General features: G+C 49.3%; 1 protein-coding gene across 1 annotated transcript; it reads left to right on the forward strand.

Annotated features, from left to right (window-relative positions):
• Positions 1–12,578: 12,578 nt before the first annotated feature.
• On the forward strand, positions 12,579–14,300 carry LOC119814359 (zinc finger protein 33B-like). Its single transcript, XM_038329992.2, has one exon. It carries the CDS (start codon positions 12,579–12,581, stop codon positions 14,298–14,300), a length of 1,722 nt encoding a protein of 573 aa, XP_038185920.2.
• Positions 14,301–14,588: the final 288 nt, after the last annotated feature.

Genomic DNA, 14,588 nt, shown 5'->3' on the forward strand with positions numbered 1-14,588 from the left:
GGCAGTTTCCAAAGCTACAAAGAAACCCTGTCTCAAACAAACAAACAAACAAAAAATCTTAACATATCACCCAATATTAACCATGGTCATCTCTAGGGAGGAAACTGATTTATCCCCTTGACTTGAGTATTTGATTTTGTCTATGATTTGGGGGAATTACTTTTGATAGCCAGTTTTTGTGTGCAGATGTCGTGTGCATGAGCAGAGAAAACTTGAGGGTCATATTGACTTTGATAAGAATGCGTGTTTTTACTTTCTATAAACACTTCACCTCCTTGCTTTTTTCTCGCGTGATGTGAACACGACTGTTCTCCCAGTAGCTTTGCCGCTGAGGCCACGGTGGGTGCTGCAGGTGGCTAGGCACTGCTCTCCAGCTAGACAGGAGCTCTGCGGCTCTGGGAGGGGCGCGGGCGCCGTGGGAACGGAGTCTGGAATGTGATGGAGGCTAAGAGGGTCGCGGGAACCGATCCCTAGCTGCTGTGCTGCGCATGTGCAGTTCATCTTCATTGTTTGCTCCCGCGTCCCGCTGCGATCGGAGGAAACCCTCAGATCCTCAGGGTCCACGCGTCGCTCAGAGACCCGGTGCCCAGGTCAGGCGCGCCCACGGGTGAGAGCCAATTTGGAGGGTTGCAGTGCCAGGCTCGGGAGGCGGCTTGCGTGCTAACACCTGCGCGGGTCCTGGGAGGACTCTGACACTGACCCTGAGTGTGCTCCGGGCTGGTGGAGGTGGGCTTCTCTAAGGGGAAGAAACTGGACTTGGTGGTCCGGATAAAGTGAGCTAGGGCTCTAAGCTCCATAGCAACCGGCGGATATCAGAGCCACCTGCTGGGGCTCTAAGCCCCATAGCAACTGGCGAGTGATTTCCACCGCTTCATGGGATGTGCACCAAGTCCGATGACACCTGTCCGAGGCTGCAGGACAAGGGCAGTGAGGGTTCTGTAGCTGAAGGGTCTCAGATTCTTAGCTCAAGTTCTAGCACTACTGCTGAGTCCCTACCGGCAAGAAGAGGAACCCGAGACTCAGTTTCCCCATCTGTACATGGGAGTTCTTCCCTGAACCTGCCTCTTAGGTGTTCTGGGCAGTGCCTGACATAGGTTTTAGCGGGGATGGTGGCATTTGCTCAGGATCTGAAAGTGGTCTTCGTGCCCTGTTCATTAAGCCCTAAGCACCGTTTGGCTCTGAGATCACTGTTACAACCCTGTTCTAACAGAAGAAAGACTGGGGGCAGGGTGAGGGGCGGAGTCTGCTGAGCAGTGAGGATGCAAACCTCAAATCGTTTATTTCCAAATCACAAGCTCTGTTCAATCTAGTCTCTCTCTCTCTCTCTCTCTCTCTCTCTCTCTCTCTCTCTCTCTCTCTCTCTCTCTCTCTCATGCTTCACATGGCTCCTCCTCAAGGACCGCTGAACCTGCTTGGAGGAGGGAGCCCTGAATCTTTACTAAGGGGCTCCTGGGATCACTCTTCAATGAAGGCCACCGAGACCTTCTGCCTGGGTCACCTGTCTGTGCCCACTGCAGTTACAAACTTAAGTTAGGCTTCCGGCAGTTTTCAGAGTCTGTACCAGAATCAGCCAAAGCGCTGAGGCCCAACAGCCCCTGGGCACAGAAGCTTGGGATGCCTATGGAGAGGAGAGGTCCCTAAGTTCAACTTTCTGTCTAGTTTGGATGGTGTTGCCATTGGCCTGGACATTCACTCTGAGAACCACCATTGTAGAGAGCAGTAATTCAGGAGGGAGATAGATAGATAAAGAGAGAGAGAGAGAGAGAGAGAGAGAGAGAGAGAGAGAGAGATTCAGCCAAAGGCTCCAATTCCTTGAATTTACACCCTCCAGGCAGGTTCAAAGCTCTCTGGATCACGGTCCCTGGAAGAAAGAAGCGCACATCAGAAGCAGGACCCCCCCCCCCACAACGGGAGACCCCTTCTGTCTTGGGTGCAGTGCTCCACAGCTGTAGCACAGAGGCCCAAGAAACAGGCAGCATCCACATTCAGCTTGTGAAGCACTTGCTGAGCCTTCTGCCCTGTGACATCATCTCAGTAGACACCTGTCCAGCGGCAGCAGCGGGGCCAGCTTCCAAGGGAAGGAGGTGACGTGGGCCACCCATGGGAGGTGAACAAGAGGTAGGCTGCTTGGCAAAAGAGACTTCCGTGGGAGGACAGGAGAACAAGATGAGGAAGTGCAGGCAGATGTACTGTCCCCTCCTCCTGGAAGCTCCTCCCACCACCCTCTTCTCACACTCACAGAGCTAGACTTGCCATAGCTCCCATTACCATTTAGGGGGCATGTCATTCTGCTTTGTAGTTAGCAATCCTTAGCTACACCATTTCTGGGGACAGACTGCCAGGGTTTGAAACAGCCCTCCATAAGAATGGCTCGATCATTCCTCACCTCAGTTTCCTCATGGAATAATAGTGGTACCTACATCAGTCTCCCAGAACCGGAACCGTAACTAGGTCATTATCATTTGCCTGCAAGTTACTTGCTAGTGACCAAACCACGAGCATCAGTGAGACCCCCTGACTCCCAGGCCTCTGTCCACATGTCTCAGCTAAGTCGAGTCTCTTGAAACAAAACTCAGTTGGAGACAATGAAACCAAGGAACGAATTTTAAGTCCAAGGCCCTTGTTGTCAGCAGTCCCTATACGTTCCTTGAGCTGGAATTTGAGAGGTGGCCCCGCAGTTAAGAGCTCTTGTTATACTTGCAGACACCCGCATTTGGCTCCCAGCACCCACACCAAGCAGCTCACAGCCACCTGTAACTCCAGCTCCAGGGAATCAGATATTGTCTTGTCTCAGTGGGCACTCGCACACATGTTCATACACACACACACACACACACACACACACACACAAAACACACAGAAAAAGGTAGCTTAAAAATAAATGATTTGGGTTATAGGGTTAAGGAGTTAAAATATATGTAGAAAAGCAAATCAACAGATACTTACAACATCTTCATTGTTAAATTGTTTTACACATGCTAGGTTCAATGTCACACATCCTTCATCTCAGCAACTTGTGAAGAAGAGGCAAGTGGATCTCTGGGTTTGAAACCAGCCCGGTCTATGCTGAGAGTTCCAGTCCAATCAGGGTTACATAATGAGACCCTGTCTTAAAGTGAAACAAAACCTATAAATTGACTTACACCTTTTATTACAGAAATATTCAAAACACACAAAAGTAGAAAACACCGAGTAATAACTCCTGAGTGCGTGTTACATATTGAGCTAGGGAGAGACAGTTTTATTTTCTGTCCACCACCAGCATGTACACACACATACGTATATACACATGCACTTAAACACACGTCCGTACCCTTTCTCCTTCCCACCTTCCTTTATAAGATTATCTTATTGTTTTGCAGTGTTTGTTTGTCTGAAACAGGGGCCTTCCATGTAGCTCAGGCTGGTCTCAAATGCTGCATCCTCCTGCCTCTGTTTCCTGAGTGCTGGCATCACAGTGCTCGATACACTGCTACACTCTGTTCATAAGATTAAACCCCACACTTCAAAGCACGCAGAAGACCTGAGTCAGTTGCTCTAACCATTTGCTTAGCTGCCTCTTTCCCAGCTTAACGTGATTCTGTGCCTGTCTGTTTGCTGCCAAAGCCAAAGAGGCCATGATCATTGTGAAACGCCTGCAGGAAGCCAGTGCTGGCTTTCCTGATGAAAGGCCACTTTCTCTGAGCTCCATCTACCCACCCATCTGAAGGGCCTGGGTGACATCGCGCCCCCATGTGGTCATTTGTCAGCACGTACAAATAGATTTCTAGCAAGGCTCTGAGGACCTTGACAGTGACGGTATTTCTCACGGCTTTTGCCCTCTTCCTTCTCCACAGCCTCTGCGGCTCTCCAGGGACAGACGGACATGAACACAGCCCAGGTGAATCACCCGCTTATTCCTCATACGAGTTTCTTTGCATTGTTGGTAATCGCGCTTCCTTTTCGGTCATTCCATTCATCTGACCAGGTCCTCACTTTCCTGGCATCCTGGTTTTGCTGTCTGTTTCAGAAACTGTTTCCACCTGTGATGGCACATGGACGCACACAGCTGTCTTGAGTGTTGGTTTTATGGAAACAATCTACTTTTCCCTTCTGTCTTCCCTTGTGTAACACACATTTTAGCCGTTTGTGGTGTGCCTTCTACCCACTTAAACAATAATAATTTAAATTTGGATGTGCATTTTCTGGTAACTTTTGCTTTCTTTTTTACGGCATACAATGACAAAATGGCAATAGTTTATCAGCTGTAATATGATTATTTTAAAATGTATTTATTTATGTAAGTGGTAGGAATGTGTGCATGCCGCGGTGTTCTTGTGAAGGTCAGAGGACTACTTGTGGGGGTTCTCTTTTCACCCGTCAGGTCATGGGGATCAAATTCAGGTGGGTAGTCTTGGTGGCAAGCTCCCTTACCCATGGTGCCAACTCGCTGGCCCCATCTATAGTATTGTGTACAATGTTCCAATCACTGTTAACTTCCCTCCCTGGATTACTTTATATGAGTCTGACAGCATTATTGAGTACACACTTTTATTATACCCTTTCTACTGGGGACTATAGACTGTTGGATCAGCTTTTCATATGACATAATCCCAAAGTTGCACCTTAGATGTTTGTTGTATGGAGGCCACCTCGAGCCCAAGTTCTGAGAGCTAATTTTCGTCTTTTTATGTTCTAGCTTGCCCACATGCTAAGCCTTTAAGATCTGAGTCTTTGCTTCTCTGGCCACTGGGAGCCATGCATCTTCATTATCAACTCCAGCCCCACTTAGGTGGAAAGGGAGTTTGCGGCTCTCTTTGCTAGCCCCTGCTGCTGACGGTGTGGCTTCTCCTGAGAAGCAGCTGTTTTCCGTGGTTGATTTTACAGCTTCATCCCAGATGGCTACGGGGGGTGTGGCCTGCTTCAGCCTCAGCACCACTTCCTGTGGCAGCTGTCCTTCAGGCTTGGTACCCATGATTCCTGGCTTTGTGCGAGAATGACAGCATCTTGCCTCTCATGGGGCACAACAGTGCTCGCAGGCTGGCCATCTGCCTCCGTTGCCTCGGTTGCCTGGCGATGGGCTTTGTTCTCTTTGGGAACCTGAAATGCCTGTGTTCCACTCAGTCCTGTGAATGAGGGAACGCTCAGGGAGTCTGGGAGAAAGGCCATCTACAGTATCACAGGCACTGGGGAGAATGAGAAGTGGGTGGCTCTTGTGACTTTGTAACTGCTGTCACCTCCTCTTTCTCACTTGTCCCCTGGTGTCAGATACTTCACCAGGCCATCAAGCCTGCTCGTCTCTTCTTCCTCCAGTCTGTCCCCGCAGAGAGAAGCCCTGCCCAGGTAGACTCCCCAGTTCCTCCCGCATGTGCGTTCTTCCTGCCTCCAGCTCTGCCCTGGCCACCCAGATATCCCTCCCAAGCCCCGCCCCCACCGTCGGGATCCCCTCACTTCCATCTCCTCATCCCCAGCTTCCATAAGAGGGTTGCCCATTGAGCATTGTGTTCTCATGCTCTCCCTGAGGGGGTTGTCTTTCTATATCCTCCAATCAACAAGAAAATGCTTAGCATTTCTGTGCTCTTTCTTTTCTCATAGAAAACGCCCATCCTTATATCATCTTGGAGACACTGACTTAAATGTTTAAATATTTTTCCTAAAAACTTTATTTACTTAATTTGGGGAGTGCGTGCCACTGTGCACAAGTGGAGGTCAGAGGGCCCGTCTCGGAGCCAGTTCTTTCCTTCTACCACATGGCTCTGAGGACCCAACTCAGGCTTGGCAGCAAGCGCCTTTACCCACTGAGCCATGTTGCCAGTCCATCATTATTTTCTTCAGGATCTATTTATTTTCCAGTAGTGGGGACTGAACCCAGGGCCTTGCATGTTACAGGCAAGCACCCTACCACTAAGCTATGCCCCAGCTCGCTCTTCAATATTTTAAACTCACTTTAATCTTTGCTCCTTTCCCATCTCAGGGCTTTTAGGCTCCAGTTTCTTGTTCCTGCTGCGTTTGTTCTGTGGTCCGCGAGTCCCTGCCCCAGCTCACTTGTTGGACTGTGATTCTCTCACGAGCCACCGGCCTTTTCTGTTTTCTGTGCCGAGGAAGGCAAAGGCCTCGCTGCAGCTGCCCAGGTGGCTGCTCAGGTGACTGGCCTGCGTTTTCTCTGCTGCATATAGCTGAGTTTTCCAGCCAGCTTTCCCGTGAGGTAGACGCCTGACCTGGGGCCTTGCGCACGAGGTGCTGGGAGATTGTCTTAGGATGTTGAGTGTGTATGGATCGAGACAGGGAGCTAAGAGAGAGGGGACCCCTCCTTTGACAAAGAGAACAGAATCTACTTAATGGTGTATCTCCCCAGAATGGCTCTAAAGAAAAGTAGTACCATGTCAGGGTACTGTGCCTAGTCCTCGGCTCCTGACTGGCTTTGGAATTCCCACAGACTCCAGGGGACAACAGTCTCCTGCCTGCCCTAGGGAATGATTTCCTGGGTATCAATCATCAGGGGTGAGAATCTCGCCCAGAAGCCTGGCAGTCCATTTGCCGATCACGGCTCTGCTCAAACCCCAGCCTCTGAACCTTATGAGCCTAAAGGCCTTACTAGGCCCTGCAGGGAAACCTGAGGCACTGCCCAGCCTGTGTTTGTGGTGTGAGGCAAAGAGGTGCCCGAGGTGCCTGCCACCCCCTCACTGCTTGCCAGAAGCTAATAGAAAGATCCAGCCTGCCCACAGCCCCTCCCTGCACTCCTCTATGAGATAAGCCTGAGGCTGGCTTCCCTGTATCTCTCTCAAGATGCCAAGGAGCAGAAGGGAGAGATGTACTTGACACAAACTGGAGAGTCACTCACTCACTCTTGAAACTGTCATTTCTGGGGCCGCTGTGAACCAAAAGTCCTGCTTCTGCTCCCCTTTTGTGCTTTAGGGCCGGCTCATTGTCTGCACGGGTCACCTGTCTTTGCTCCAGCCTCAGGGTTCTTTGTGAATGGTCCCCCCTCGCAGTTTTGGATGCTGTTGAAATAGGCCTGATCTCTAAAATGCTGGTTTGTCCCTTACCTCTCTTCATAGTCCAGACTTCTCTTATGTCCACCTGTCACCTGGACATCTCTACCACGTGTGTTTCTCATCCCTGGAGTATAACACACCCAGGAACCTCCCCACCTCTCCCCTCCCTCACTCTCTTCCTCCCTCATCCTTTCTTGTCTCTTCCTCTCTCCCTGATGCATTCTTTGGTTTTCTCAGTCCCATCTTAGGACAGTACGTGGCTCCAGCCCTGATCCCACTCACTAGAGTACGTGGCCCAGCACCAAGCCCACTCACCACCTTCAAAGCTCCTTTCCTCCTCTTCCCTGGTCAACTCTATGCAGACTCTGTCCCAGCACCCTCATCCCTACTGCCAAGGCTCTAAGGCTCGTTACCATAGTTACCAGTCTGTTACCACAGTCTTTTAGTTCTCATTGAAACCTGGTCACTCAGGGTGGGGTAGTCCTTTGTTGTAGGGTGTTTAACTGTGTATCTGGATGGAGCCACTAGATGGCAGCAGCACCCTCTCAGTTTAGAGCATGATGCCCACAGATATTGCCAGATGCTCCTTGGAGGCAGCATCAGCTGTGATGGAGAACCAGTTTACTCATTCATTCACTCATTCATTCAATCATTTATTTATAAATTCAAAATGTATATTGAATGTATTTGAATTTGTATGTCTGACAAAGAGTCCTGAAGAGAGCATCGGACACCCTGAAACTGAAATTAAAGACGTGTAAGCCTCCATGTGGGTGCTGGACTCCAAACCAGGCCATCTACAAGAGCAGCCAGTGCTCTTGACCACTGAGCCATCTCTCTAGCCCAAGAACCAGTTTCTCAAGTCAATCTCCAATACGCTTCTGGAGTGTTGCTTTCAAAATACAAATCTAGTTGTATTTGTTGAATTGACTGTGTGTCTCCACTATCCAGAGAGATGATCCCCAAGAAGGGCTATGCACCCTGAGGAGTTAAGCCAAGTCAGGGATGTGTTGGGAAAATACTGGAATAGTTACCACCTTTGGGGTGTGTGTGTGTGTGTGTGTGTGTGTGTGTGTGTGTGTGTGTGTGTGTGTGTGTGTATGCGTATGTGTGTGTATGTGTGTGTGTATGTGTGTGTGTGTGTGTATGTTCCCCCTCCCTCAAATGAAGCTGCTGAGCTTTGACTCATGGACTGCATGTATACACTGAAGACTGCCAAGGATGTGCTGATGGAAGACACGGACTTACAGAAGGAAAGTCATTTTCCTGACCTTTAAACTGTCTGAACCCCAGCTGAACTGTTCTGGTCTCACCCAGGCCTCTGGTCCCCTCCTGCCGCACCTCTCTCCCTGTGACTCCTCTTATGTCAGCTGTCCTTCCAACTGTTCCCTAAGCCTTTACTCAAGCTGCAGCCATGCGGTCTCAGAGCTTGCTGTTCGCAGGCAACCAAACCTGACGGAAAGGCTGGGAAGAGGCTCAGAGGGTGAAGTGCTGGCTATGCACGAGGACCTGAGTACAGATCTCCAGTTCCCCTGTTAAAAAAAAAAAACAAAACAAAACAAAAAAAAACAAGAAAAAAAACAAAAAACAAACAACAACAACAAAAAAAAAAACAGGCATGGTGGCATACACCTGTAATACCAGCACTGGGGGGCTGAGGCAGAGGGATGGAAGCTTGTGTGTGGGTGGAGGGTGCTCACTGGAGACATATGCCTCTAATACTAGCACTGGGGGCAGAGGCAGGGGGATAGCGGCTTGTGTGAGGGTGGAGGGTGTTCACTGGAGACATATGCCTGTAATATCAGCACTGGGGAATAGAGGCAGGAGGATGACAGCTTGTGTGTGGGTGGAGGGTATTCACTGGAGACATATGCCTGTAATACCAGCACTGAGGGGCAGAGGCAGGGGGATGGTGGCTTGTGTGTGGGTGGAGGGTATTCACTGGAGACATACACCTATAATACCAGCATTGAGGGACAGAGGCAGGGGGATGGCAGCTTGTGTGGGGGTGAAGGTTGCTCAGTTAGTACTGGGGAGTGTAAAAGCGCTCACCCCACAATCCTGACAGCTGGAGTTCATTCCTGCAAACCCAGGTAAAACTCAGGGGATGTGGCACAAGCATCAGTAATCCCAGTGTGCTCCCCACCAGGTGACAGGAGGCAGAGCCAGGAAACCGCGGAAGCCCACAGCCAGCTGGCCTGCAGTGTCTACGACATCTAAAGGCTGTCCTCTGACCACCACGCACACATCAGGGCATGTGTTAGTCTGCACCTTCACACTGGAATGAACATACATGCACATGGACTCACACACACAAACATTCTCATACACACATACATATACACACATCCACATACATTCATACAGAGACATCCACATATATAAGCACATACACATAGCATGCACATACACACACACATATATACACCACACACACACATGCGCGCACGCTTGGTGACTGATGAACTAAAGGAAGAAGTACATCTCCCACAGTTCCTTGCTGTCTGTATGCATAGGAAATCTCAAGTCTGTAAGATCCTTAAAAATGAGCTCCCAGGCTTACTTGTCTAAGTGTCCTCCACAGCCAGACCAGGCCCAGGTAGACATTATTGCTTTATGAGTTAATCTGTGACTTTGGCTTTCCTGGTGTTTCCGTGGTGATGCCATTTCTCCTCCAGAGTGTAACACACAGAAGCGGACATGAGGTAACCTTATGCTCTTTTCTGGTGTGCAATGGCAACATGCCTTAGGTATCTCCCCTGGTACTTTGTGGCGAGCCCTCCCAATCGAGCCCCACTGCTCTGTTGCAGGGACAAGTGTTGTTCAAAGATGTGTGTGTGACCTTCACTCAGAAGGAATGGCAGTTGCTGGATGCTGCCCAGAGGCGCCTGTACAGGGAGGTGATGCTGGAGACCTACAGGCACCTGCAAGCCGTGGGTAAGCCCCGCCTCCCACGCTGCTCCCATCAGCTTGTGCTCCTTACCTTAGAAGTCAAATTAGTGTCAAGAGTAAAGTTTTAAGCCTGGGGCTCAGCACTTAAGAGTGCTTGCTGCGCCACGTGGTGGTGGCACACGCCTTTAATCCCAGCACTCGGGAGGCAGAGGCAGGCGGATCTCTGAGTTCGAGGCCAGCCTGGTCTACATAGAGCTAGTTCCAGGACAGGCCCTAGAAACTACAAGGAAACCCTGTCTCGAAAAAAACCAAAAAAAAAATAAAGAGTGCCTGCTGCTCCGCAGAGGACTGGAGTTCAACTCCCAGCACCCACATGGGGCAGTTCCCGTCTGCCTGAAGCTGCAGCTTCTGGGGGCCTGAAGTCCTCTCCTGTCTGCACTCATGCACAGTCAGTCACCTGGAGCCTGCGCCTCCAGTCAAGGACTCAGCCCTGGTCTGAGCAGTGACAGGATAAATACATGTGGCCCCCTCCCCCTAGGAACTTAGCCAGTGGCTTTGGTGAAACAATGTACCCGTCCCTCAGGCCTGAGCAGTCTTGTCAAGCCTTGCCATCTTCTTGCCACAGGCTGCAGTGTAACCAAACCTGAGCTGATACGCAAGCTGGAGCAGGGAGAAGGTCCTTGGGAATCTCCAGGTCGCTGCCTCTCCGGTGAGTTGATGTCAAGGAGGAGGAAGAGGGCAGAGCCTGGGTGGCCAGGGCAAGGCTCACTTCCTTTGAATGTGTCTGTGGCTGAGTTGGTGGAGTGCTTGCCTAGCAGGTGCAGAGCCCCGGCTTTGATCCCTAGCAGAGCATAAAAGGCACAGCACAGCCCAGGCCTGTAATCCCAGCACAAAGGCAGGAGGGTCAGTAGTTCAAGGTCAGCCTGGGCCAAGCGAGGCCCTGTCTCAATCAGAAACAAACAAACAAACAACAAAAATAATATCTTTGAGAGGCTCTAGAATTTTCAAAGAGACAAAGAGAAATGCTCATGGCCTGATATCCACCTGGAAAGTATAGATGCTCTCTGCAGGCTGTGTGTGGCGGCTCACACCTTTGATAGAAGCATTTGGAGGTGAGGCAGGTGGTACAGCCTGGCTTACACAGAGTTCCAGGCCAACTAGGGCTATACATTAAGAGAGAGGTCCTGAAGCCTCCTTGAGGAAATGAACATCTGCACAGGAGTGGGGGCAGAGTGCCAAGCTTCGGAGACAGGAGATGGGCTTAGTGTGGTAAGCAGCAACAGAGAAGTTGGTGGGACTGAGGGCTGCTGGGTTCAGATAAAGAAGGTTTAGAGTTAGCTGGGTGGGACTTAGCTGGGGTGGCCACAGGCCTGCAGAAGAATTCACTGCACTGAGCGAGGTGACAGATGAGAGAACAGGTCACAGACAACACCTTGTGGCCCGAGCTTGGAAATCAGGGATGCAGACTATGATTGTACCTTAGCAAGGAAGGCAGCAAAATACCACCCATCCAGGATGGGGGAGGGAGCCAGAGAATCAACTCAGAAACAAGAGGATAGTATTAGATAGAAGGGGTGAATCCAATACAGTGGTTGCTAGGGACTGGGGCGGGGTGTGAACAGGCAGAGCACACAGAGCAGGGAAACCTCTCATGATGTTTTACTGTAGTGGGGATGCCTGCCATCGTGCTTTTGTCCCTTTCCACAGAATATACAATAGTATATTATAATACAATATTATATTATTATAATATATTAATAAATAATATATTATCGAATAGTACAATAATATAGTATGTGTGAGTCTCCAAGTAAACTGAGGACTTGGGGTAAATGTGATGGCAAAAGTGGACACCACTTTGGGGCAGAAGTCGATAGTTAGAGATGGTCTTGGTTCCTTTGCTGTTGCTGTGATTAAAATGCCCCGCAGAAGCAGTTCCAGGATGGAAAGGATTTTGGGGGTCACAGTTCAGGTCTAGTCCCTCCCAGCAGGGGAGTCACAGCAGAGGGAGCGTGAAGCGCTGGTCACGTGACACCTACAGTCACTAACTCATTCTAGCACTTGACTCCGTTCCTTATTTTACACAGTCCAGGATCTACTACAGAATCTACAGTCCACACCTCCCCATGACAACAGGCCCAGCCTAGCACCGACCTGCGGGCCTGAGAAAATGAGTGATTCCATAAGCTTGCTTGGGTGCTAGTGTGCAGGATGGCACAGAGAAGACTGGAAGCTTGGAGAGTGGCTTAGTGGTCCTTTTGCAGCAATTAGGTCTGATGTGCCCATCGGGCTACTCATCTCTTCGGTGCCTTTCAGTCCTCCTGGGCTCACTGTTAGTGTTTCCTGTTTATCTCAGTTTCTAGTGCTCTCCATCTGTGGATGAGTACTTTGTCTGACAGTCTTTGTTCCCAGCTGTGCTTTATTTCCAGCTCTCTAGCCATTTAGTGGCCATGTTTGTGAGAAACCAAAGCTACTGATGTTATTTTCTTTCTACTCCATTGTGAGACTTTGTCTTCATTTTCGTATTACCCAATGAGACGTCTAGATGAAATGCCTGCTTAAAATGGCTTCCTTCCCAGCAGAGTGTGTCAGAAAGTCCAGAATCAAGTCGGCATAAGACATGTGTGTGCAAACTCTTTCCTTTAACATTGTATTTTGATGTATAATATATGTTGACTTCTCATGTTCCTAGAAGTCCGGGGAGCCAATAACATGACAACAAGCCAAAGAAATGAAGACGAATACTTGAGTCAAGTTTTATTTGTCAACAACAAAACACTAACTAAGAAGAAAAGCAAGGATCTAAAAGAAATAGTTTATCTGACCACAAACCCAGTAGCCTCAAGAGAAATACACTGTAAGTGTCACTCAGCAAGCTCGGGAAACGTTGAAGGACAAATTGCTGGTAACACAAACTATGCAAAAAAGTTTGATGGTTTAGGTGAGTCCCTTGAAAGTAAGTGTGAAAAAGATCACATACGAAGCAAAACCTGGGAAGCTGATCAAAGAAAGAGACCCCACAGTCCTATCGAGGGCCTTGCTCCATGTCAGAAGGTCTCGCATTTGGAGCAGCTTCTTGGATATACAAATTCTGGGAAGACCTCAGACAGAAAGACAAGCTCTGTTAGGCACGGGGCAGCTCACACAGGACAGGAGGGCTCTCAGGATAGTAAATGCATGCAAGTCACCGCCCACAAGATCAGGTTCCAGTCTTTTCTAAGAGCCCTTCGAGAAAGGAAGGCACAAGAGGCCAGCAAAGATAGAAAATCCTCATGCGTGAAGTCAAAACATGAACATCCAAGAACTCACCCAAGGGAAAAGCACTGTGGATGTGATACGCTTGAGAAATCCTGTCGTGAGAAGTCAGATCTTACCCGACATGAAAGAGTGCAATCAGGAAGAAAGACTGGCAAACGCAATGGAAGTGACGGAGACTTAAGAAACTCACCCCACAGCCAAAATGAGAAAATGCACGTGGGAGAAAATTCATGTGAGAAATGTGGGGAAACCTTTCACGGAAAGCCATGCCTTACTCAGAACCGGAGAACCTGCACACCAGAAAAACCCAAGTGTGCCGACAGTCACACAACCTTAAAGAAGTCACGTCCAGCCCTAACTCAGAGAACTACCCCAAAAGAGAAAAACCGCAAAGGTAATGAATGCAAGACATCCTCGACCTCCATCCACAAGGGATCCAAATGCACTCAGCATCAGAAACCACCCATGGAGGAGGAGCCTGATGAGGGGGAGGAAAGTAGGAGGTCACCCCTGGGTGAAAATCAGAGTGCTTGCCAAGGTCCGAAAGCCCATGAGTGTCGCAGATGTAAGAAAGCAGGTCTCACCCAACACCAGAGCTCACACCGGGAGAGCGAACCCTACGCTTGCCACAAGTGTGACAAGTCTTTCCCAGTGAAGGCAAACCTCACTGAACACCAGAGGACTCACACCGGAGAGAAACCGTACGAGTGCAGCGAGTGTGGGAAGTCGTTCTGCCAAAAATCCACCCTCAAGATACACCAGAGAACCCACACGGGGGAGAAACCTTTCAAGTGTAACGAGTGTGGGAAAACCTTCTGCGTGAAATCGAACCTGACACAGCACCAAAGGACTCACACTGGAGAGAAGCCGTACAAATGCAGCGAGTGCTGGCGATCCTTCTGTGTCAAGTCCAACCTCGTCGTGCATCAGAGAACCCACACAGGAGAGAAACCCTACAAGTGTCCCGAGTGTGGGAAAACCTTCTACGAGAAATCTGCCCTCACAAAGCATGAGCGGATTCATACTGGGGAAAAACCCTACGAGTGCAGCGAATGCAAAAAAAGCTTCAGCCAGAGGTCAGCCCTTACCAAGCATCAGAGAAAAACACACAAGAAGAAAGCATCTTCCAGTAGCCTTCATGGGCAGACACCAGAATCGAAGAGTGAAGCTCACTGAACATCAACAAAATCCAAGAGTGGGGATGATGCTACCATGGCAACAGGTATAGGAAAGCATTCACTAACAGGCTATAAGTGATAGAAATGAGACAATTAATGTAGGATTGAAAGCATAAAGATGTTTCAAATACATGAATGCTTTCAACAGGTATTCAATGTTGTTGAAGGAATAAAATCTAAACTTTTAATGAATATGGAGAAAAATGTCCTTGTGGAAATATTGTCTAACTAGAAGTTATATTTCAGATGTGACGTGAAACTCATTACATGACAGATAACAGAACGC

This window comes from Arvicola amphibius, chromosome 5 (genome assembly GCF_903992535.2).
Source record: "Arvicola amphibius chromosome 5, mArvAmp1.2, whole genome shotgun sequence".
In the NCBI taxonomy this organism is placed as follows: Eukaryota; Metazoa; Chordata; class Mammalia; order Rodentia; family Cricetidae; genus Arvicola; species Arvicola amphibius.

Excerpts from the sequence above, each read along its gene's own strand:
- LOC119814359 (XM_038329992.2), top strand. The coding sequence starts at position 12,579 with ATGACAACAAGCCAAAGAAATGAAGACGAATACTTGAGTCAAGTTTTA.